At 44.1% G+C, this 23,690-nt stretch overlaps 1 protein-coding gene across 1 annotated transcript; it reads right to left on the minus strand.

Annotated features, from left to right (window-relative positions):
• Positions 1-4,454: 4,454 nt before the first annotated feature.
• On the minus strand, positions 4,455-17,798 carry LOC108497047 (homeobox protein CDX-4-like). Its single transcript, XM_017814376.1, has 3 exons — positions 17,356-17,798; positions 7,694-7,839; positions 4,455-4,709 (listed from the first exon to the last, which is right to left on the minus strand). The coding sequence occupies exons 1-3, from the start codon at positions 17,780-17,782 to the stop codon at positions 4,455-4,457; spliced, it is 828 nt and encodes a 275-aa protein (XP_017669865.1). The 5' UTR covers positions 17,783-17,798.
• Positions 17,799-23,690: the final 5,892 nt, after the last annotated feature.

The raw sequence follows: 23,690 nt of genomic DNA on the forward strand, positions 1-23,690 counted from the left end.
TGGCACAGCCCAGAGAGCTGAGTGAGCAAAGCTGCGCTGTTTTCACTTGCTGAACTGAACTCCTCTGGGGAAAAGTGAAAAGGGACATATCACTAATTTCAGTTCTGCCCTGTGTGTGTCTCTGATCCCTCAAGTGTATTTGTTTTTCATAAGATAGAAACAGAAGAAATAAAGATGCCAGATGTCTGTGAAACTTTCCTCAGTGATTTAAATTTTAATTTCATGCTCTAAAATTTTGGCTCTTAACAAATCCTCTTGAAAAATGATGGAGAGTGACTGGTTGAAAGCTGAGTGTATTTGCCCTTCTATGTACCTCACTATTGATTTTCTAACTGCTGCTAACAATGACTTATCTTTAATTTCTAAAGTGTTAAAATGTGTTTTATTAAAAGTAGTGTCAATGCACTTCATGTATGATCTGCATCAGTGTTGCATTTGCCAGGGAGGAATGGGCTGAAGCCAGAGCAGGTTCTGACAGAAATCAGAGTATGTCATACAGCTCCACAGCTGTGGCAGGAGTTCCATGTGAACCCCAGGGGACATCTGGATGCTCCCTGTGAGCCTCTAGGAGCCCTTTGGGGGCGTCTCTTGCCTGAGGTTCCATAGATGTCGGTGCCTCCCCTGTGCCCTGCCTGCCATAATCTGGTTTATGGCCCTGCCAGACTGGCACTTCTGTCCCACAGATTGAACTCTTCTCACTCCCAGACAAGAGAGATTGTTGGCTATGGGAGGTCTGTCCTGCCTTACAGTGCCTGTGTCTATTGTGGCTTAGGAACCAAGAGCATCCAGAGTGTATCCTAATTAACCCTCTCCATTTACTGGGATACATCTCAGTTTTTTTTAGAAAATGTAAAAGGACTGTGCTCTTTGAGTATGAAAACAGCTGGCAAACATTAATCATAAACCCCATGCCTATTCCTTCATGCAGTGAGTTCTGCACAATAATGTGTCCAGGCAGTAACATCCAGTGCCACCTGCAATGGGCCTGTGTGAATCATTGGCAGGGATATGTCACCCCAGCACACGTGCTGGCTGGAAAGGCTTGGCTGGCAGTAAGCCTGGAGGGCACCAGCAAACCCAGTAAGGGTGCTAAAGTTGGAGTCTGCTTCTTAATTTCCATGGTAACATCCCAAATTAATATATTTTGGAATCTGCTTCTCGGGTAGCAGGTGGCACAGCTCTCTCATCTGTCCCTCAATGACTGCATAACCCCTACACAATCACTGAAGGGTTTGGGGTTAGAAATAGCATTTTGAATTGTGTATCCTGCTTCCTCGCATGAAGGTTTTGTAGAAGGTGCTGTTTGCTCTGCTGCTTGTGATGTTTTTATACCATATGGATCCCAATTGTCGCTGGGAAATGGGGTGTAAAGGTCAGCAAATTCCTCGGAAAATTGGATATTCCTTGATCGTTCTTTTAATCACAATTAGGATTAAGGGCTTAGATATTCCTGTGATGTAGTCTAAGGTATGCTTTTCTTCTTCAAGGCACTTTGCTAACAACCAATCCATCTTCACAACACTCTGCTTTGGTGTCCCTAGTTTTTAGATGTGATACAAGTGTTAAGTTTTATGATACACCCAAAGTATTATCCTGAGGATTGGTCCCAGTATTCTATGACTTACAGTGCTGCACCAAAATCATTTCAGTTAATTTGTCTCCAGTTTTATGTCTCTCTTGTTTTTAATTATACACAGTACATCATCTAAGCAACAGCACTGCAAAAGCTTCAGAGAGAAAAATGGCTTTCTTTGGGTTTTGGTGGGCTGCGTTTAAAGGATTAAAGCACATTGGAAATACTTAGTTAGATGGATTGCTGGTAAGTTTTACACAAAAAAATCCAACTATTTAAAACAGCCACTGGCATAACTAGAAAGTTAATAATCTCTAAGGTATTGCCCTGGTTTATAGATACTGCTTTTGGAGCAATAAATTGTAACCTTTGAACATGTGCTTCTGCAAATAAAATCCAGCCTTATTTTGTGTACTTAACAACTTCTGATTGGGAACACATAGCAACCTATAGCAAGCATGCTTTCAGCAAACTGGAGCAGAAATGAGGCAGATCTTCAAAGTGCTCACTTATCTTCCTCAATAACTCTTCTACATGTAAACAAGATAAACCAGGTTGTTTTGCCAGATCCCCCTCTCTTTGAATGATGTTCAAATAATTTTAAAGAGAAAGAAGTTGTTTTCAGACGTATTTCTTAAAGTTTTTCCTTGAAGTACCCTTTTTTCTTTTTCCTTTTTCCTTTTAGAAATATTATTGTAAAATTAAGCTGTGTCATGGAAATGTGATTAAAATAGGGAGCTCTGCACTTAATTCTGCAGAACCTTGGGGCCAGGCTGCTTTTAGAAGTTCTGCTAGAACTAGGGCCTAAATTATTGTGTATCAGTACAAAAGACCAAGTTTCCCTCTGCATTCTTACCTTTTGAAAGTCTAAATCTGGAAATCTCAGCTGTTTTTTCTCTAGTCAGTCAGCATAATTCTGGTTAATTGGCCAGTGTGAGGTTGGTTCTCTTGTGGAACCTTTTGCAGTCTGTTAAGTTAAATCTGTGTGTGAGTGTGAAGCAAAGGTAACACCTCTGGCATTTCCCTCTGCAGACAGACTGGCTGTTCTCTGTATTTCCAGTGGATTCCTCTTTTGGGTACATCCGATGGAGACCTCTCTGGGGAGAGCAGTGGTTGGCTTTGGATACAGATGGCAAATGGCTTTTGTTCCCAGGTGCTGTTTGCCGTATTCCTCTTTTCAGACCATGTGGAAACCAGTGGAGTCTTTCTGTTGCTGAACTTTGAATTGCAGTTTCCTGCTCTGCCCTGTTTCCTGTGCAAAGCTCCAGACTGCTCCCACCATTGTGACAGGAATGAGTGGGAATGTTACCATGGCCCCCATGGCTCCAGCTGAAGTTGAATTCTACTTTTATTTAGCACTGTCCTTATCAGAAAACGATAAATAAAATTAAGAACTGGTGAAAACTGCCAGCTCCCTGAACCATCCCGGTTTTACCATGCTCCTCTAATTTTTGGAAGCTTTTTTACCATCACCCTCCTTTTAAATTTGGTATTCCAAGTCAGTAACAGATTAATCATGAAAAACTTCATGTTCACTTGCTACAGTAGCTGATACCACACTGGAAAATAGTTATGAAAAAAGTAATTTATTTTAATGTTCCTTATATACAAAGTAATTTCACATTACCAACATTTTGATGCTCTAATAGTACTATTTGTTATAATTAAGGAAAAAAGAGAACAAGAATGTAGTGCCTAAATGACTTAATGCTCCTAAGTCTTGTTTGCAACAGTGACAGAGATATTTCAGAGGACACCTTGATGGAAATTAGTGAAGAAAGGCATCCTAAATTTCTAAACTGTTTTTGACAATGAAGGTATAAATTCCCAAATTTTCCTTTTGCAGACAGAAGTTATGGACATGCAATTGGCAGTCATGTTAGGAAGTATCTGGATTATTCTTAAGTACTGATTACCTACCAAATTCTGCTCAGTATGGGAAAGATCAGCACTTCAGAAATTGAGACCCTCTTAAAAAATGCTGAGAGCTTACATTTAAGTAAAATATTTTGTTTGTTTTTTCTTCCAATAATTTGGCTTCTCAGATTTTTTTAGTGCCACAATAGCTCATAAAACTGGAACAAATTTAAAATTGGTTGAATGCAATTATTGCATCTCTATCCATGGGCTCTGTTGTCTCATGAAATGCAGTCACTTTTCAAAATACCTACACTTTTTTTAAGGATTACTGCCCCCCTTTGCTCTTTCTTTTAGGATCCAAAATGAGTCTGATATGAATTTTCTTTGACCAAAAATGAATTTGGGGCAAGATTCACAATTCCGGAACGCTTTCAAAACACTGCCAGCGAGATGGAAGAGTGTGTGTTTGTACCAGTGTGTGGAGCATTGGAAATCGTACCTGTCAAAACCAAAACATTCCAAAAAGCTCATCCCTGACCTTTGCCCTTAACATGGAGTGAGTGCAACCACCAGGATCCAGGCTTTCTATCAAGTGGGTTGAAACACGTGAGCCAGGTTTTCATTTGTCGAGATCCGTGTGTGAAGTCCATGCAGGGAGCTCAGCACTCGGAGCCTGTGTGGGGCTCAGAGCAGCAGGAATGTTCCCCTCCCGGGGGCCAGGGGCAGTCCCTGGGGCGCAGCTGCCCCAGCCTCGGGGGTTCCTGGGGCAGGTTTGTGCTGTGTCAGTCTGCACTGCACTGCACTGTCCCAAGGGGCTGTGTCTGCTCCCAGCTCTCCTGGTGCCTCCCTGGCCGAAGGACTCCTTGCCTTGTGGCAACACATCCTCTTCCAGAGGCTCCTGGCACAGTTGCACCGCCCTTGGGAAGCTGTGCTGTCCTGCAGACCCGGCTCTCCAGTTACGGTCCTTGAGGCCTGTGTCGTCCCCGCGGCAGTGCTCCGGGTGTTCCTGCTGGCAGGAGCCTCACTGCGAGGCCACGACCTGCTGCAGCCCCCCAGGGTGCTGCAACCCCCCCATGGGGAGCGGGGGGGGCGGGGGGGGCGCTGGGAACAGGGAACTGGGCATCTCGGAGTGAGTCTGTGGGTCAGGGACGGGCATGGGGCTCACAGAGCCAGAGTCACTCTGCAGGGACCCCAGGCTGCTGCCCTCAAAGTGAGTCATTTTCTTCTTCATTAGCTTTCTTTCCTTGGCTCTGCGGTTCTGGAACCAGATTTTCACCTGTAAAGGGGCAGAGGAAAGCTGTTTTCAGTTGCTGATAAAGTGCATTTACTCAGGGAATCACAAGGAACATCAGTGCCATGAGCACCAGTGAGAAAGGCAGTGGCAAAGTGAGACAACAGAGCTGTGTGCTTGTTTTTCATATTGGTAATCTTTCCTGGCTGGTAATGAAATATTTAGTAATAGCTTGATAAAAAGTGTTTTTCAGTGTTAGTTTAGAGGTATTTCTTTAAGGAATGACCTTTGATTCATTTGATTTTATTTTTTTAACCAAAATCTAACAGAACAGAATCTTGTGGGTCACAGTGATGGCCAAAAGGATCCAAGAGTATCATTGCATTGAAAACTATATGTCCTAGTCAGGGCAAGTCAAAATCTGTTCCTGGTCTATAAACTGAGGCACAAAAGCTTTCCTGTTTGGATGCTGCACAGGAATTGGTGATCTCCAGTGTGTGAGCCAGTGCAAATGCACTTCTGAGCAGAGTTTCACCAGTGCACTACCCCTGGGACTCCATGGTAATTCAAAGTGTTGTATAAGCAGTGCCTTAATAGCTGAATGCCTTTTATTGCATTCACAGATGGAGCCAGAATGTGCTACTGCTTTTCACCACATCCTAGGGACACAGTTATCCCTGGGAAGAAAGGAAGGACCCATTGAAGAGTACATGGATTTTGGCTGGTGTGTAACAAGTGAGGAATGAGATGAAGTTGATGAGCCAACTAAAAACACATCAGTACTTGCTGAGGTTTGAAAGGGTGAATGTGAATCCCCAGCATTGGATTTGAAGCAGTAAAAGCCAGCTGTTTATCCTTGGAAGTGGCTCTGTATCATGTCTAGTCAGTGTAATAAGCTCCCTCATTCAGGTATGTTGTGTTTTCTTGCTGGTGTTTAGATGGCAAAGGAAACACTTTTCTCATTTTTCTTTTTCTTTGGGTTTACTATAACCTAAATAAAAATCAAAGGTTTGCTGAGAAATACTGATCTGTTTAGATCTTCACTAGAATCTAGAAAGGGAAAGAGAATGATGATCAGAAAAGAGGTAAAACTGTAAGAGGTGATAACATCTGTGGCTGCCAGGTTGTGTTTTAAAACAAAACCACTGGTGAAGTCCACAAAACCTCTTAAGGAGTCTCTATGACAGCCTTGGTGCCTTGAGGCATTATTATGGTTTTACAGTTGAAGAATTCAATTACATGCAAAGCTTGTGTAAATTTGAACTAGGTCTCTTAAGTCCTAGGCTGTCATCTGAGATGTTTGACAATTCATTTTGTTGTCTTAGTTCTGGAATATCACTTCAGTGCCAAACTGTTCCACCAAACCCGTCTCAAGTGCTCTCAGCATTTATGAATTCCCCTCTGGCTTCAATGTTCTTATCTGCCTGTGAATTTAGGGGTTTGTTCTGGTTTGTTGTTAAACTAGGGAAACAAATCTGCAGCAGATCCAGAGAGAATTTTAGTGGACACCAGAGGGTCATACCAAATAAGTACAAGTAAGTTCAGATCTGTAATGTCAGACTAAAAACCAGCATGTCCAGTTGCATCAGTCTGACTTGTTCTTCACCTGCTTCCTTTCAGTATTCTTTTTTTTCCATATATCTCTTCCTCTGAAGTCTGATTTTCTCTCTTCTTTCTTGTCCTCATCATCTCCTTTATTTCTGTATCCTTCCTATATTAACAATTTTGCCTTTTTTTTTTTTCTTAATTGGATATTGCATCTTTCCTTCCTTGTTTAAATGATTGTTCTTTGTCCTTCTGTGTTGAGTTATTCCTTCCAGTGTCCTGGATGGGATTTTGGCATAGGTAGGAAAAAAGCTTTTCCAGAAAATCCTTTCAGGTTTTAAGTGGAGGTTGGGATGGGACAGTGTTCAGTCATGTTCATCCCATGGGGTTGTTTAATTTGCACTGAAGGGTAGTGGGGAGAATCTATCACATGCTTTTTTTTTTAATCTTACCAGAGATGCAGGTTTTATGCACTGGAATTAATTTTGTGACATATTGCTGATGAAGAAGAGCAAATATGGCAAAAACTGTTGCCATATTTGGAAACATTTGAGGAAACACTCCAATACATGACAAAGAAACATATCACATGGTTTTGTTACACCTCTTCAAATATACCAACAAAAGGGTTTATCAGGAATTACCACTAGGAAGTTTCAAGTAAATGTGATTGGCTGTTTACAGAAGCAAGGCCATAACTTTCGAAGTCAGCATAATGAAGTCAAGTTATTAATGTTTTGACAGCCAGCAAAAAGACACACAGTGTATTTTTTACACCCAGTTGAAATAATCACAATTTTCAATAATTAAATACTTGCATTCAACAGCAGATTGAGAAATATTTCCTTCTCCATTTCTGTGAGCTCTTCCAGGATGTACTGGGTGAGACAGGTTCGAGTTGGATGGACAGTGCTACAGGTGGGTGAATTTTAGACTATCCCTGCTCAGCAGAGCCCATAAAACAATGGTGAGTCACAGGATTGTGCTTTAAGTTATCTTCTGGGAACAGAAGTGGGATTTGGAGGGGGTGGTAGGAAATAGGGGCAGGAGAAAGGAGTAGCAAGTATGTAGGAATTATTTAACAAAAGGTGATAGGCAGCTGAAAACACAAACACCTTCAAGTGTCCTGAACATACCTGAGCTCATCACTCCCATTCTCCACTCAGACTGACCTGGTTATGGAATTCCCACTGGCGTCAGCAGAACCAGGACTTCTGCTTTAGAATTCTCAGCAGAAATTTCTCCCTGTTCCCACTGCCCAGAGGGAAATCCAGACAGGATTTGTTGGTATTCCTTAGCTCCTGTTCCTCAGAGCAGGACTGTGTGTGCAGGTGGTGGTTGCATTTGCTGCAGAGGGAACCCAGTCCCCTGTTTGGTTATAGGAGGCACTGGCAGTTGTGTGTTCCTCACCAGTACTCTCCTCTGCAGCAGAGATAAATTCAAAGGGAATCCTGGGTGGGGGATCCATGGGATCCATACTCTACCTGTCTCTCAGAAAGCCTTAGGTTTGCAGCCAGTTCAGATTTCCTCCTGATTGTGATGTATCTGTTGTAATGAAACTCCTTCTCTAGCTCTAATCTCTGATGATCTGTGTAAACCACTCGGTACTTCTCTCTTGTTCTTGTTTTACCTGTTTTGAAAGAAGAACACATTGTTTCAAGCTAAAATATTTTAACTTAAGTTACACAAAATATCTGGCTTTACATTTGCAAATGTTGGTGGGTGTTTTAGGCCTGATTTCTAGGCACTTACCCAGCGTGAATCCCTTGACTTGATCTTGATTTTCAACACAAGAGGTTCATACCATCAGATATTAGGTTTCCTCCTTAGTAAATGGATGATAAACTGCTTCTCATGCTCTTTATCACCCCTGTGTTATCACTTGGAAAAGGGAAGGTGTTCTGGCTAAGAAGAAGGAACCAGGAAAGCTGGGTTCTGTTCCCAGCTCTCATCCGAGCTTCCTGCCCGGGGGGTGAACCACCCTTGTTTTTCTGTCCTGGAGCCCAAAGACTGCTACCTGCTGCAGTGACTGGGAAGGACATTTTACTGCACAGAAAGTACTGAGAGCTTCCAAAGTCCCTCACTTGTTGTTGCTAGAAAAATTCCTACAACACTGTGATTGTTCCTGCAGTTTGGAGGCTGTGTTTTCCCTTAGGGTCTGGCACCGTCTGTCCACAACCTGATAATAGCACAGTAACATAGATCTTTTAGATGACAGTTAATAAAAAAGAGAAAAGGAAAGCAATAATCCTTCACAATGGGCAGAGAAGTGCAGCATCTGCTCTTTTGCAGGCAGCACTGCTGCCTCTGCTCAGCCCTGGGTGCAGCTGAGTGGAGCAGCCGGGGCTCAGCAGTGGCCAGGCCATTAAAAGGCAATGGAAATGACAGCAGGGAACACAGATGCAAGGCCCTGCAAGTTTATGGATTCCATAGAGGGGAATTTCGGAGGACAGGATGTGTGGCTGCAGTGGAAGAGAACTGAGAATGGGAGAGGCTGCTGGTGCTTCCTTTCTCACCCCCCCTTTCCCCTGTGGTTAACGCTCACATCAGGCAGTCCGTGGTTTGGAGATCAGCACCTGCTCAAAACCAAGGCCTGAGCCCTGGCATGAGGTCATCCACATATTTGACAGATTGGATCATGTTGTGTTGGGACCAGTGTTACCATCTCTGCTAACCACAGCTTGACCAGTGTTTGGTGCTTGCTTGTCTGTCTCTATATGGGCATTCCTCTACATGGACGGATTTAGGCTGTCCATTGTCTGGGACAGGGAATGCACTTCCACTTTTGCCATGTGTGCCCCTGTGGTGCTGTGGGTTGTGAATTGTGTCCCCAGTGGTCACTGTAGTAGGTCCAGGTTCTCTCAGATGATGCACAGAACTGGAGGTGTCCTGTGCCTTCTGCCTGTACCTGCCTGCTGTTGCTGCAGACCTGGGGTGGCTTCACACAGCAGCTCCTGTTTGCTTACAGAACTACTTCTGAAGAGATTATGTGGATAACTAACTCCTCGTAAAGAGATTCCACAAACTCCTATTAATTGCTCTAAGAGAAGTTAATTTTGAATGGAGTGAAATAAATTCTGAGGCACTGAGTTGGTAAAGTGTCAGTCTCTGAGTAGATCCCAAAGGCACATGGCCCAGAGCACCCAGCTTCCCTGGCAGGAGAGAGGAACTGGAGGGTCATCTATCAGTGGTGCTAAAGGCCTCCTTCTTCCCTAGCCCCTCCTTCCCATCCCCCTTGCGTTTGAAGTTTAAGTGGCACCCAAAGTTCAGAATTCAGGGTACAAAACTACAGCAGAGTCTTGGAGTGCTTTATCCCCTAATTCCTGATTTGGGTTAACGTTTTTCCCCATCTGTGGAGGGAGACGTGGTGTCTCATCAGTTTTAAGGGCTGAACATGTTTAAAATTAGCATTGTCTTCCACTTGCTATGCTCTCTGTGTGGTCATGGTTGAAAGCCACATCATTTCTGTCTCTTATAGCGTTTGACAGTACTTTCCTACTTGTAGGGATTTTTGGCTCCCCAGCCTACTGCGTGCCTTGGAAGGGTCTTCATGCTCTGCTCCTCTTTGTACTGTTTGGAGAGATCCCAGATGCAGAGTTGTTGAGCACAGGAAGCCCTGGGCAGTGCCATGCTGTAAATAAACACTGTTCCACTTTGGTTGGGGATGGTTCTGGTTCCCCTAAGGACAGGGTTTTCCCAGGACTCTCCCCAGGCTTGTAGAACATCCGATTTCAGCTCCCACGCTCCGCCCTGGGAGAGCAGCATTCATTAATAGTGCCTTTACAACGCTCTGGGCACTGCCCAACTCTGCTGAGGGCCATCAGCCTCAGTACTTGGAATATTTCAGTGGGGGAAAGAGGGTGTTTGTTCCTAACGCTGGGGGCTCTGCTAAATCCGTGCAGCCAAACCACTTGGAGTCAATCTGTTGCCTCCCCTGGGAAGATTCTGCTGGGCTGGGGATGACACAAGGGACATTCTCATTTCAGCAGCATTTCTGTCAGTGCAAAGCTGCAGTGAAAGCAGGATTAGCCCAATTCCCTTTACACCGATAATCAACTGAAAAGTGCTGTTAATTTTACAACATTAGGGTAAGAATTTTAGAGTCTCTAAGGAGCAGCAGTTACTCAGTTCAGTCCACATAAATCCCAGGACATTTGTTTTCGTTCACTCCGAGTGTAAATTGTTTGTTTAACATATGGTCACCTGTGGTGCTTTAATGCCTCACTTAATATTTTTAAACTTTTGATCTCTCTAGCTGCTGGTTTGGTTCGGGGATTTTTTCCCCTCTCCAAATGAGAATTTGGGGTCATTCTATGGGACAAAATGTTTAACATGTTTCCTTAGTGTCCTTTGTGTCGTTAACACGGAGTACACAAAAGAGCAACAAGGCGATCTTATCTTGACCTCTATTCTCATTCAGAAGCCACAGACAAATATCAAATGTTCTTCTATTGCCAAAACAAGGTGGTAAACGTCAAGATAAACCTTCCTGCTTCCGGTTTTAAGTGCTTAAACCCTTATTATCTGACTAGGAGGGGGTCGTGAGGTTGTTTTATTTGTTTTTAAACTGGAGAAGAAATTAAATGTACAAGGAAAACAGAACTTTCTCCTGTAAAATCTTTTATTTTTGTATTAGTAGCTCCCAGAGGTTTTTTTTTATAGCAGAAATGATAATATCTGGTTTCTTTTTGGAGGAAGTTTGGGAGCTTTGACATCTAATTTCTTTCTTTAAAGTAAGTTAGGAAAATAAAAAGTAGAAAAGCAAAAGGAAGGAAATTCTGAGAAATGCTCTGAGAAAAATGCTCTGATTTGTCACATAAATCTTATCTTTATTAATTTGATTTTTTTTTGTTTGTTTGTTTGTTCAGAGTAATGCCCTCTGTGAGAGACAACAGGCAGTGGGAGCTGAGGTCTGCCGGGGTCTCCTGAGAAGACACTGAGAAGTTCTGGTAGAGCCCTGTTTTAGTCTTTTGGGCCTTTATTCCCACTGAGGGCAGAGAGAGTCTCCCTGATGCCTTTGTTGGATGCTGATCTGGAATCAGTCTGCACATGGCCTTTCCTTTTGAAGGCAAAGTACACTTTTATTTGCCAAAGTTAGCAAACAGCAGCATCAGAACCTATCCCTGAACAGTTTGAGACTTTAGCCTCTCCATTCCGTCTGTTGGATGGAATGGATCCACTCCACTGCCTTCTGAGCCAAAGCCTGCAGCCCTTCTACTGGATTTATTTAATGATGCCTTTTATTTCAAGGAGAAGTATAAACTGAGTAAAACTTGAGGGAGAACTAACGGATTCACCCCAGAGACAGCGGAAGGATGTTCTTCACTTCTCAGACTTCTTTAGGAGGTAATGGCAGAGTTTAATGATGCAATGATAAAAGTAACTGTATTGATCCCATTCTTTAGTCAAATCCTGCATATTTTACTCACTTGGGTGGGTGAAGCTGCAAACATTTAGATTTGTAGGATCCTAATGAATCTTTTGTTGGTGCCAGGTTAAAATCATAATCAGCAACATGGTGTCAGTTCCATTGGAAACACGTTCTGCCATGGACAATTATCCTGGCGAATTGCAAGTTGGTTGCAGAGGTTAATAGTGGTTGGGTGGAAGAGAAATGAAACAAAAGAGCTTTGAAGCAACTACCTTTGCAATCTGCCTGCCTTTGTCCTGGGGAAGTGGATTTCCTGGCTTTAATGAGCTGGTTAAGGAGAGAGTTTTGTCCAAAACCTCTGACTACTGAGAATTGCCTTTGGACCAGCAAAAAATTTCAGACTCAGAAAGCTTTTAGTAAGATACAGTTTAACAATCCTGTCCTATCACACCCACCATGGCAATTTTTGTAACCGGCCAAGTTTTGAGTTGGGGGAAGGGAACAGCTTTCCCATTGGTCATAAAATTCACAGAGCATTTCTTCTGAAGACAATAAAGCTGGGAGAAGGCCTCTTTATTTGCTGTGAAAATCATCACCCTTTCCGGCAATATAACTCCTGAAGAAAGGAGGGAGAAGGAAGAGACAAGGCTGCATATCAAAGCGAAGTGAAGTGTTAAAAGGGTCTGCTGCCTCAATATGACAGATAGGCCTCAAAACCTCAGACAATGTAGGCCAGGAAAGGAAAAAAAACCCACCATCGGACCTCACAACTAGTTTACAAAGCAAAATAAATTAGCATTAGAACCAGCCCTGGCTCTTCTTTCAGAGCCTCCTCTCTTAACTTTTCAGGAATATTCTTCATCTACTGAAACCATTGTTCATAAAGTCCAGGAGCTGCCTGAGGATGTCACAGTACAGAATAGTGTGGGATTGCTGTGGGATTACAGCTCGGCTTCCAGGGTTTTGTTTCAGGGGAAGGAATGTCTGTACTTGGTGGCTGGAGTTACCTTAAACCAGCTGGAAATGGGGAACAGCTTTCTGGCCTGAGGATGGGCTCAGTTCAAACCTGCACCTCTCTGTTAGCTTAGTGTTAAGAAACTAATGTTAATTTTTGAGCTTATAAAGATATGGACTGTCAGAGATCAGGCCCCAGAGATTTGTTTAGGACTATCTCTAACTCTTTATGTACTTTAAAAGTGTAGGAAAAGTAAAGGGCAGATTCTCCCCAGTGTAATTTCCCTGCCTCAGTTGAAGTTGTGAAGCAAAAATAATTTAAAGTAAATTTTGAAGACAGTTCTTGTCATACATGTTCAGGTTATTCATGCTGAAAAGAACAGAGCATGATCATAGGATTGGAACTTTTCAACAGACTTGGAGTTCCCCTTCTGTTTTCAATTTTGAACATGTTCTGCTCATTGGCCAAATTCTGTCCTTGCCCTTGCTAGTGTGAACTTTTCTAATACTCTTCACCCTACAGAAGTGAGTCCAAAGCAGAGCTGTTTTTATCCCCTTTAAGCAGTGACGGGACAGGCTGCCCTGTGTGGATCCTCTTTGCAGACGGACATGACCTGCGGAAAATGGAGGTGCATTTCTGAGGGTCAAATCAGGGGAAATCCACTGACAGTGACTCTACAGACTAAAAGGCAAGTGAGTAACTGAATTTTCTTTCCAAGTGTTCTGTGTTCTTTAGGCCTCAGCATTTTCACAGGATCACACAATCTGCTAAGTTGGAAGGGACCCAAAAGGATCATGGAGTTCATTTTGCAGGAATGCCTTCTAAAGAGGTTTGCTCCCTTTCCTTAGATTTGAGGGGATATAACTTCTTCCTTCAGAGACTAAATGCACATTTACAGTGCATTTGGTCCTGATGCTCTCAGCACCCTCAGCAGCAGCAGCAGCAGCAGAATTGCCCTTATGTCTTCACAGTAAACTTTTATTGAAGAAGAATGATAGGAGGAGAGCTGTCATCTACAGGAGAAGGCTCTGCTCATAATTATTCACCTGCTTCAAAACTTGTCCCCTGCCTGTTTTGTGGTAACATTAGTGCAGATCTTAAGATGTACTTTCAGCTTCAGAGCAAACTCTCCTTGGCTGGCACCGCCTGGGTGCCCTGCTCACACTCGGTGTTTTGGGCACACTTTGACCGCAGGTGTGTGTTGTGAGCTCACACAGCCAGAAAGCCAACTCTGCTCCTGTGGGAGCCACGACACACCTCCGTAAAAATATTGGAATCAACAGGAGAAGATTTGTAACTTGTTCTGAGGTGGTTCTAATCTACCTTCTGCCAAAGAATTTGCTGTAATTATGTCGTGTGTGTGTGTGTGTGGAATTGCCACCTCAGATTTGTAGCTGTGCCCTTGTTCTGTTCTCGGTTACAGTTGCTCCTTGGCTGTGCTGCCCTCTCCAAGTAGGAGTTGAGGTCAGTGAGCAGGAGCAGTGTAAGGGTTAGAGAAGGGTCTTTTCTATCAGTGTTCTTGGTTGAAAATACTCATTAGTCAGTGTTTCCTCCTTCAGGAGTCCTGAGTACACGTTTGCTCTCTCCTGTGTCCTGGACACCCTCCCAGTGCAGTGATAGGACGTTGAACCCTGTGTGCACTGAATTTAGGAGCAAGTCCCAGTCCTTCCAGCTCCAAAGCTGCAGGGACAGGCACTCAGGCATCCTTCAACCAGAGAGAGAATGATGCGTGAAAGCCTCAGTAGGTCTTTTCTGCAGGAAATGCATTTCAGTAACACTAAACAGGGTGATGGTCTCACATTAAATACTGAGATCTTCCAGAGGTTTCATGTAGCAAAGCCTCATAAGCTTCCCTTAACACCAGCTGAAGACATGGTGTCTTCAATTTACATTGGATGTTGTTTTTAAAGTTACTGAGTAAGACTTGAAATCATTTCTCCCTTTGTTGCAGGTTAGCTGTGTAGATACCAGGGTATCAAAGGGCCTGTAGGACATGAGGCATTGGTGGAAATTGGAATGAAGTGTTTTGTTTGTCATCTCTATGGACACGAGGCCACAAAGCACCAGGAAGAGAAGCTGACCATGGAATCTCTGGAGCTGGAAATGTCACAGACTCAGGGCCTTGTTTCTGTAGCTGCCATGAGTTACACTGCTCAAAGTAAGTTACCTTTGGAATGAATCTCTCCCAGTCTTAAAGGGATAAGATTACAGGAACACTTCTTGCCCACTTCCAAGAATATCTTGCAAAAATCACTTGCCTTAATAGTTATTGTTTCCACAGTGCAATAATATTGATAACTAGTGTAATGAACAAATAATAAAATTAGCCTGTCTAGATAATTTCTGTTCTGATCACCTCAGGTAAGACTGAGCCTGTTTTCTCATCTTTAAGAACAGTGGTTCCTATCTATTGCACAGGGAATAAGGAAAGCCAATAAATAAGAGCTGTGATTCCTTGACTCCTGCCTATACTTGCTCTACTGAAATTCCTGAAGTTTCGCAAAGAGACTGAAGGATAATGCTCAGTGGACACATACAGCTTTAAGGATGGGAAAAGCAATGGATTCCATCCAAGAAGACCCAGCAAGCAACACTGGTCCTTGCAGTTGGCCTGGTCACACACCTGAGGTCACCTGCAACACCTGCATGCACAGAACCAAACTCAGTGTGACATTCTACAGCTGACATTGCTGGAAGGGAAAATACTTAAAAATTACTTTATTTTTTTGAAAACTGAAGAACAATGGTGCCCTTGCTTTTAAACAGAGGAAAAGGAGTGAAAGCACAAAAAGGAACCAATTCCAGTGAAAGAGATTTATTGGCGCAGAGCCTTCTTGGCCTAGCAGAGAAAAATATATATAAGAGGGAAAGAAACAGCAATTAGAATTCCCAGTCTGGAGTTCTCCCTAAAGCAGGACCTAATAGTTATTAAATGAATGGCCAGGCCCCCACCAGCTTCAGAGGGCCTTACATGGCTCATGGGCGTTTGGGATGCTGATTCCTCCTGTCATAAAGACACTCATGTCAGACTCTTCCAGGATGGAGACACTTCCAGCTCTTCCTGGGAATGCTCTGACCCTTGCAGACTTGAAATCTGAAAAGTTAAAAAGTTCTAAGTGTGCTACTCAGGCAGGCAGTTGGAAGGGGGTATTGTCTGTAACACACACATAAAATATCAATCTATCTCACTAAGTCCCCACTATCAAAGGGACACACAAACAGAACAAATCAGGTCTTGCTCTCAAAGGCTGCAACTGGAATCCACAGGAGCATAGGGCAGGTAGGGAAAGAAGAGATGAGCAGTAGATTATTGAAGCAAAGGTTCTGCTGTCTGTAAATCAGACAGTTAGTGACCAATTTCATTGCCCTTGGAAGGACTACCCAAAAGCAGGCTGTAAGTTTTTACAAAACAGTCCCTCTTTTGTTTTGTCTTGTATTTAGTGAAGAAAAAATATGATTTAAAATCACTTGCTTTTTTTTTTTCCCCAAAAAAATTCTTATTCTCCTGAGGTAACAACCTATTCTGATTGGCCTACTGACTTCTGTGGACTCTGTGTGAACTGAAGTTGTGTTCGGCAGGAGTGAGGATGGATCTGTCCATACATATAAATTAGAGGCATTATTTTAATATAGACTATTTTTCTAGACACTTGCATTCTTTTCTCTAACTTATGGTTTCAGTAATGGCTTTTCCACCAGAGACTGATTCGGTACTTGCTTTGCAGACTATTATTTACAGGCATGTGTGGAGCAGAGCTGGGGCTGGAGGGAGGGCTGAAAGGGAAGGGACCTTCCAGGGATGGAACATTGGAATACTGGGAGTATCTCTGGAGGGGAGGAACTGAGCATCCTTAATTTTTACTGATCTCAGTGCATGGCAGAGCTGCTCAGCACCTTGGAGGATCAAATACTTTCATACAGCAGACTGTGCCTCTGTGCTTTTCAGGCAGTTTCCCCTCTTTTTCTTATCCTTCTCCCCTTTCTAGTTTCATAATTTTTTCATATAATACAAGGTACAGGGGTTTTTTTACAGATGCTCATTATTTACCTTTTGTTCTCTTGTTCCTCCTCCCAATCAAACAGGACCTTTTCCTCATGTCCACAGCTAATTTTTCCTGGTTAAATACGATTGAAGGATTGTACTCATTGACTGTTACACATCAGAGACTGATCTGCGGCTGCATTAACTGACTGTGTTCCCATGGATCTTTGTATTCCTGCACATTCCGAGAGCTGCTACTCCAAAGTGAAGCCAACTTTTCCTTATCATCCCTATTTCTAAAGCATGGGCTCATTGTTTGATCTGGCAGATTTCATTTCAGTGCTCTGAGGTTTAGAGAGGCTGTTTCTAATACAAAGCCTTATTGCCACCCCCCTGCTGTACATGTTTCACTTGAACTTTTCATAAGTACTGCAAAACTTGAGGGAAGTAAGCAAAGTGTAGGTGGTGCTGAAGTCCAATACTTCGATCATGATCCATTTCTGCAGACATGCTGCTTCATTCCCGTCTATAGGGGAATCTATTCCCACCTGTAATCTCCTATTGAAAGCAATTATTTGAAATCACAAACTTTTTAAACACATCTGAAGTGAGAAGTGAAAGGCCATTGCTTTTCATTTCCCCCAGCGTTAGAGGTCAAGGAAGAAATGTAAGAATCAGTCAAGTGATTGAGTGATCGACCCAATATTTAGCACGAGGATCCCTCAGAGCAATAAGGACCTTTGTTCATCTGTGTGGCTCCCTCTGAAAGGGGAACCTGGCAAACCCCCCAGCAAGTGAGACCTCTCCTCAGCATCACCCCCAGTGCCCTCGTTCGTACCTGTGGACGTGGCTTGCACGGTTTTCCTCATCCACTCGTAGGAGCTGTGCCTGTGGCTGCTGGGGGAGCAGTGCTGGGCACTGCCGGGCTCTGCGGGAGGAGCCCCCCCGGCCCCGGGCTGCAGGGAGCTGTACTCGGCGGGGCTGTAGGAGCCCGGGGCGGGGGACGAGGCGCTGAGCTGGGCAGTGCCCGCGCCGGAGGGGCCCGGCCCGTACGCGTTCCAGTCCTCCCTCTGCGGGCCATAGTGGGAGCCCCAGGGCCCCGGCGGCTGCCCGTGGGTGTCCAGGGCTGGCACGGGGTGGTATCCCATGTACTCGGGGTAGGGGGGCGCGGACACGAAGCCCTGCCCTGGCAGGGTGCTGCCGGTGCACCGGGCAGAGCCTGGGTACATGCTGCTCTCCTGCTCCAAAAGGTAGCTCACGTACATGGTGCTCAGAGCCCGGCTCTGTCCTGCCGGGACATCCTGCTCCTCGCAGGGCTCGTTTGATCTCCCTTCCCCTCCTCTTTCTTTCTCTCTTTTCTAGCCCTGCCTGGCTCTATAAATGACTCACGCTAGCCCTGATGTCCCTTTACTACACATGATTAACAATGGTTTTACCAGGTGCTGGTGGTAACAGTTTACTAAGGCCCTGCCTGATGTCACAGATAACTGCCTGCCCCAAAATTACATTTGCATTCAAATGAAGGGCTGCCCATGCAGGCAACCCCACCTTGCTGCGAGTTCCAGTGCTTCCTTTCTCACAGCTCTCTATGGATTGCCAGCCCCATCCTATACGTGCAGAAAGGAGTTTGAAATCTCGTGCTCTTCAAGCAGAGCTGTGTCCATAGCTACCTATAATTGTTGAGACAGTAGAGGCAGCGTTTCTCTTGAGCCGTGCATGCCAGAATCTAACTTCAGGCACCAGTTTATAGTCACTTAAAGCCTGGTTTCTCCCTGTCCAGTAGTAGTTCTGTCAGAGTGTGCTGTATTATTTTTTTAAACTAAACCCAAAGCACCAGTTCAGTCTTTAACTGCAGCTCTTACATTGTTTCTCATATGAACACCCTTCTTGACTTAAGCTCTTAGTCTGTGTGGGAGAGCACTTAGAAACCGCAGTAATCCTGCTGATTTTAACATTACAAAGGATATACAAGAAGTCTCGTAGTCATTTTGAGCATTTGTTCATACGAATAGTCTTGTTGATGTTAGCGAGCCTATTCATGAGCTGGCTGCTTGCCACGGTGATTGAAGTTCCTCGGTTCTAACTTACAATGGAAACAGAAAGAGAATCTGTTATTGAGAGAATGCAAAATTTGTCACTTTGCCTATGCTCGTGTCTTGTTTGTGATATTGAAATGAGTGGTATCTTCCCCTGAAGGTTTTTCTGTTCTCATTGCTGTGCTTGTTCACAATAAGGAACACCTTTTTCTAGAAAGATGGGAGCAAATTAGAGCTTTTTAGCTCAGAAAAGCAGTTTCTAACTTTCAGGAGCAATCTTATGTAAGTAACAAATCCCTACGAGATCATCTGTAACCAGGAGCAAGGAGAGAAAGTGTGGATTTCTTTTTTTTAAGTGAGATAGATACCTCAGCATTGTCTCTTAATGGGACTTCACCCTGTTTTCATTCTTGTTCCTTTAATGATGTGATACTTAATTGCACCTTTATTAATGATCCAACTTGTTAAAGGGATTTTTCCCTTAAACAGGTGCAAAGTATAATGAGTTTTTTCTTTGTTCAGAGGTGTATTTTTTTCTCTGAGAGTCTTTTGCACTTCAACACCGTTTAAACTTAGAGGTTCTCAGGAGGAGAGAATCACTTTGCACACCTGACAACACCGATGTTGTCAGTGAGAGAAAGGTGTCCTCGGGCTGAATTCACAACATGGGTGGGGGAAAAGGCTTTTCTGACTGAGAATTCCAGAGCTGGGAGCAGAAGCACAGCCACCTTCTCTGAGTATTTAAGATTTTCCTACTGTGCACGCTGCTAAAACTTGTGCCTGTTTGCATCTGGAGTTTTTGGAGGCCGATGTTTTGCTGGTGTAATTGCTGAAAGGTATTTTAAAAATCATTAGATGGAGGGAAGTTGGCAGAAATGGTTTCTTCTGCTTGCATATGTGAGCTTTTTGGGTTGCAATTCACACTTCTGTCCCAGCTGGTCACTTGGAATGGCCAAGCAGAGCGGCTGGTACAGCCTCCCCAAATCCAGGGAAGTCACTGCTCAGTGTGTCATGGATCTGAACTGCCCAATTCTCCTGTAGCAGCAAAATAAATCAGTTATTAATTAGGAATGAGCTGGCTCTAGACAAGTGTCTGCAGTTACCAGCACAGTGTGATTTCAATGTTCGGGTTTTTAGCCAGTGTTTCCCTCCCTGTCCCAATCGCTCAGAGCACTGTGGTTGCTTGGTAGCGCTCAAGTTTAGACTGCATTGAAATAGTTACACAGAAAGATGCTTTACAGCTTTTTGTTGTAACTTGATTTCATTTCCTTTCCTCCTCTTCAAAACTGTTGGAAATTGTCCTTGTAGGCATTTCAGTGCCTCTCCTGATGCAGGTGTACCAACAAATCAGCCAGAGGAAGGGGCAGCCTTTGCTCCTTTTCAGCAGCATTAGCTGTGGCCCTCCAGCTGTTTGGAAAAGGTTTCAATTATATTCATTCGACAAAACTTTCCCCGCAGGCTTTATCTACCTGATACATCACAGCATAGGGCTCTGCAGAAGGGCTGAGTCTCCCTGCATCCTTTGGATCGGTGCTCAGGAGCATTGGATACACCAGGCAGGGATTCATTCTCTATCCATTGTTACCTGAGAAATGTCTGGATCAGGTTTTTCATAGTGGTATAACTTGGCTGAAGAAGCTGCTGAAATTAGTAAAATAGTGATTATTCATATGGATTAGAAAAATGACATAAAAATCCCTTTTGATGCTTTCAGCTGATACAGGTATGTAATGACATGGCAGAGACTCTTTTCCTCGGTCTGTGCTGCCTAAAGAAAGTACTTTACAGTCTCTGATCGTTAAAGTAACAATACCTTACCCCTCTGGCCACATGCTGTGCCCACTAAGCAGGAAACTGCTTCCTTTGGCTTCCCCAGTACCCTAAGTTGGTCTGATTTCAGCAGGGCTGTATTTCGGGTTTGCTTAGTCCAAGTTTTTCTAATTTATACAATTTAAATCTAACCTATTAGTTAAACCACAGTCGTTAGACCGAAGTGTTCTTTACCTGCTGGGGCTGTGTGAATAATCACATGCTGACAAGTTGCTTTTAAAATGAAATATTTTCAAAATTGCTCAAACACAAAGTGTAAAGGAATTGGGATTTGGGTTGCTTTTCATACTTTCTAGGAGGAATATGTGTTAGTGACAGGTGTCCTGTTGGGAAGATAAGTCGGGTATAAATCTGCCATCCTGCAGTCAAAAACCCCACAAACCCTGAAGTTTCTCCACTCCGTTATTACATCTGTAAAGTGTTTGTACACAGAAATTTAAGTGTACAGTGCTTGGAGCTACTTATTTTGGTGAATAAAGCTGAAAGTCTGTTAGAATACAGCAATACAGTGCATTTATGTGTGAAAAAGCCCAGTTCCCTTCCCACAGGCCTTCAGGAGGGAGCTTGTGGCACAGCAGGTGCCCAGTGTTTCTCTGGGCATTGGTACTGCAAACAGCAAAGTTCAGAGTTTGGCACTAAATTGTAGATTTCAAAGTGAGAGGAGTTTTGTTTCAGGACTTTAACCCATTTGAAAGAAAACTGCCAAAATATTTGGGTTTCCGAACTCTTCCTTGCATCAACTTGGTGAAACTTTTTACTTCTTATATTATTTTGGTAATCCTTAAATCTTCGTTCGCGAAGCCTAGCCAGGATTTTGGCAATAATTCTGCACTGACACTTCTGAATGTCATTTTGCTGTTCTGAATAAAGCTCTCTGCAAACATTTTGGTTTAGAGTATTATCATTTGACATGCAGGAATGGCAGTGGCTCAGTGGAGAGAGGTCCCTCCAGAACAGAGCCTGGAGAAACAAAGCAGGAATCTCTCTTTCCTGAGTATGTTTTCCCTATAACTATATTTTGAGGGATAGCAATCTCAACCTTTCCTACCCTTCTCCTCTTTGCATCCAAATCCATAACCTAGATTATATTAAGCATATATAGCCTTTCATCATTCTTTTGTAAGTAGCAACATTAAGGCTAGAAAAGCAATTAAGGTAGAATTAATTGCCTTGTAAAATGTTTTTCTTCTTTCTTAATGGCATCTCTTACATGATAATAAATCCCAAACAATATCAATATGAAATCAGATTTCTCCAAGTTGATTTGTGAAGAGACCAAGTCCAACATCTTGCGGATCTAACAAATAGAGTGACAATTCTGTGTTCTGGGCTCACGTTGAGAAGTCAAAAGTTGAGTGGAAATGAGAAATTGTCCTGAATTCTCAAGAGAGGAAAGAACTTTATTGTTCTGAGATAAGCCTACAACACCTTCTCCCTGGGGCCTCTCTGAGATGCATTTCTCCAGTTCTAGACTGGAACAGTTTCTGAAGCTGGGAAGTGGTCTCCACCAGAGACACTGGTTGGGAAAACATCTCTGAGGGAGGTTTTCTCAGATCCCGTGGGTCATGGCTGTGTCAGAGACTGGGCAGGAACTCTGTAATGCTCCAGCCCACTTTGAATATTCAGGAAACTGAATGTGAGCCAGAGTGTGCCAATGGATCCTGGCCTGGCTCAGGAAGAGTGTGGCAGCAGGAGCAGGGAAGTGATTCTTGCCCTGGACTGGGCGCTGGTGAGGCCACCCCTGGAGTGCTGTGTCCAGCTCTGGGCCCTCAGCTCAGGAAGGACATGGAGGGGCTGGAGCAGGTCCAGGGAAGAGCAACGAGGCTGGGGAAGGGACTGGAGCACAAGTGCTGTGAGGAGAGGCTGGGGGAGCTGTGGGGGCTCAGCCTGGAGAAGAGGAGGCTCAGGGGAGACCTCCTCACTCTCTACAACTCCCTGACAGGAGGGGGCAGCCAGGTGGGGGTGGGGCTCTTCTCCCAGGAAGCAGCAGTAGGACAAGAGGGCTGGGTCTTCAGCTGTGCCAGGGGAGGTTTAGGTTGGATATTGGGAAGAAATTTTTTCCCGAGAGAGTGCTCAGCCATTGGAATGGGCTGCCCAGGGAGGGGGTGGATTCTCTGTCCCTGGAGGTGTTTAAGTTGAGACTGGATGTGGCATCAGTGCCATCGGCTGGGAACCACGGCGGGGTTGGATCAAGGGTTGGACTGGATGATCTCGGAGGTCCTTTCCAACCCCGCTGATTCTATGATTCTATGATTCTGCCACACGAATGAGTCTGCAGAGCTTCTCTTTGCAGGATGTGCTCAGGTCGTATCCTTGTGTCTCTGTGCTGCTCTGTCCCAGCCTGTCCCCACATGGCTGTGCTGGGTGCAGCCCTTCTGCTGCACGTCCCAATTCTTACCTACAGACTCCCAGAACCGCAGCAGCTCGGTTTCACTTTCCTGAGCCCGAAGGCAGCCCCCACTTTGGGAGGCTGTTCCGCTGCCTCCCTGCAGTGAAGCGATGGGGACAGCTGGTGGTCAGCGCCTGCATGGCAGGGACACCTTCACGTCTTGCCGTGACTGTGACTTTATTCAGATTGCAAAGTTTAAGGACAGTTCTGTTCTATTCCCAACAGGAATTGTGTCTGTCTCTGCCCAGTTGCAGGAATTAGCAAAGCTGCTGAAGAGTCCTGGCTTAGAATTTGGGATATATCGCAGGGATTTTTGCTATTTGATTAACGGGAACATCTCTCCTCTGAAACCTGAAGTAATGCTATCATAGGATTGGAGAGTATCCTGAGTTGGAAGGACCCACAAGGATCATCGAGTCCAGCTCCTGGCCCTGCACAGGACACCCCAAGGATTACCCCACATGCCTGTGTATCCACCTCTCACTTCAGCAGCAGTGAGTGAAAAAAGAAAAATTCTGGGCAATGCAGGCTCTGCACCTCAGTTCTGTACCTGCTGTATCAACCTCAGAAAGGACCTCTTGGTTTACAGGTTTCTAGTACGAAAAGCTTTCAAAAAAGCATGTTAGACAAATTAGAAAAAAGTTTATTTGGAGAACCAGTTAATGAAAGATTACAAAGTCCAGCGGCACAAATATGAACCAAGTGGATCTCCTTTTTACTACCTTTTACAGCTCAATTTTTTTAAGGTAGAAAAAATTGCTCTCAGAAAAAGTAAGCTTTTTTTTAAATTCTTCTGCCTCCAGGCACTGTAGAACATCTTCAGTTCCCACAGTGTTCCCAGCCTTGCTGTCTCTCTGCAGCACTGTAGGTCTATTCAAGTAAGTCCTACAAGCACTACAGATTTTCACTCCTGTGAAA

The sequence above is a fragment of the Lepidothrix coronata genome, unplaced genomic scaffold (genome assembly GCF_001604755.1).
Source record: "Lepidothrix coronata isolate B3197 unplaced genomic scaffold, Lepidothrix_coronata-1.0 Scaffold2, whole genome shotgun sequence".
Taxonomy (NCBI): Eukaryota; Metazoa; Chordata; class Aves; order Passeriformes; family Pipridae; genus Lepidothrix; species Lepidothrix coronata.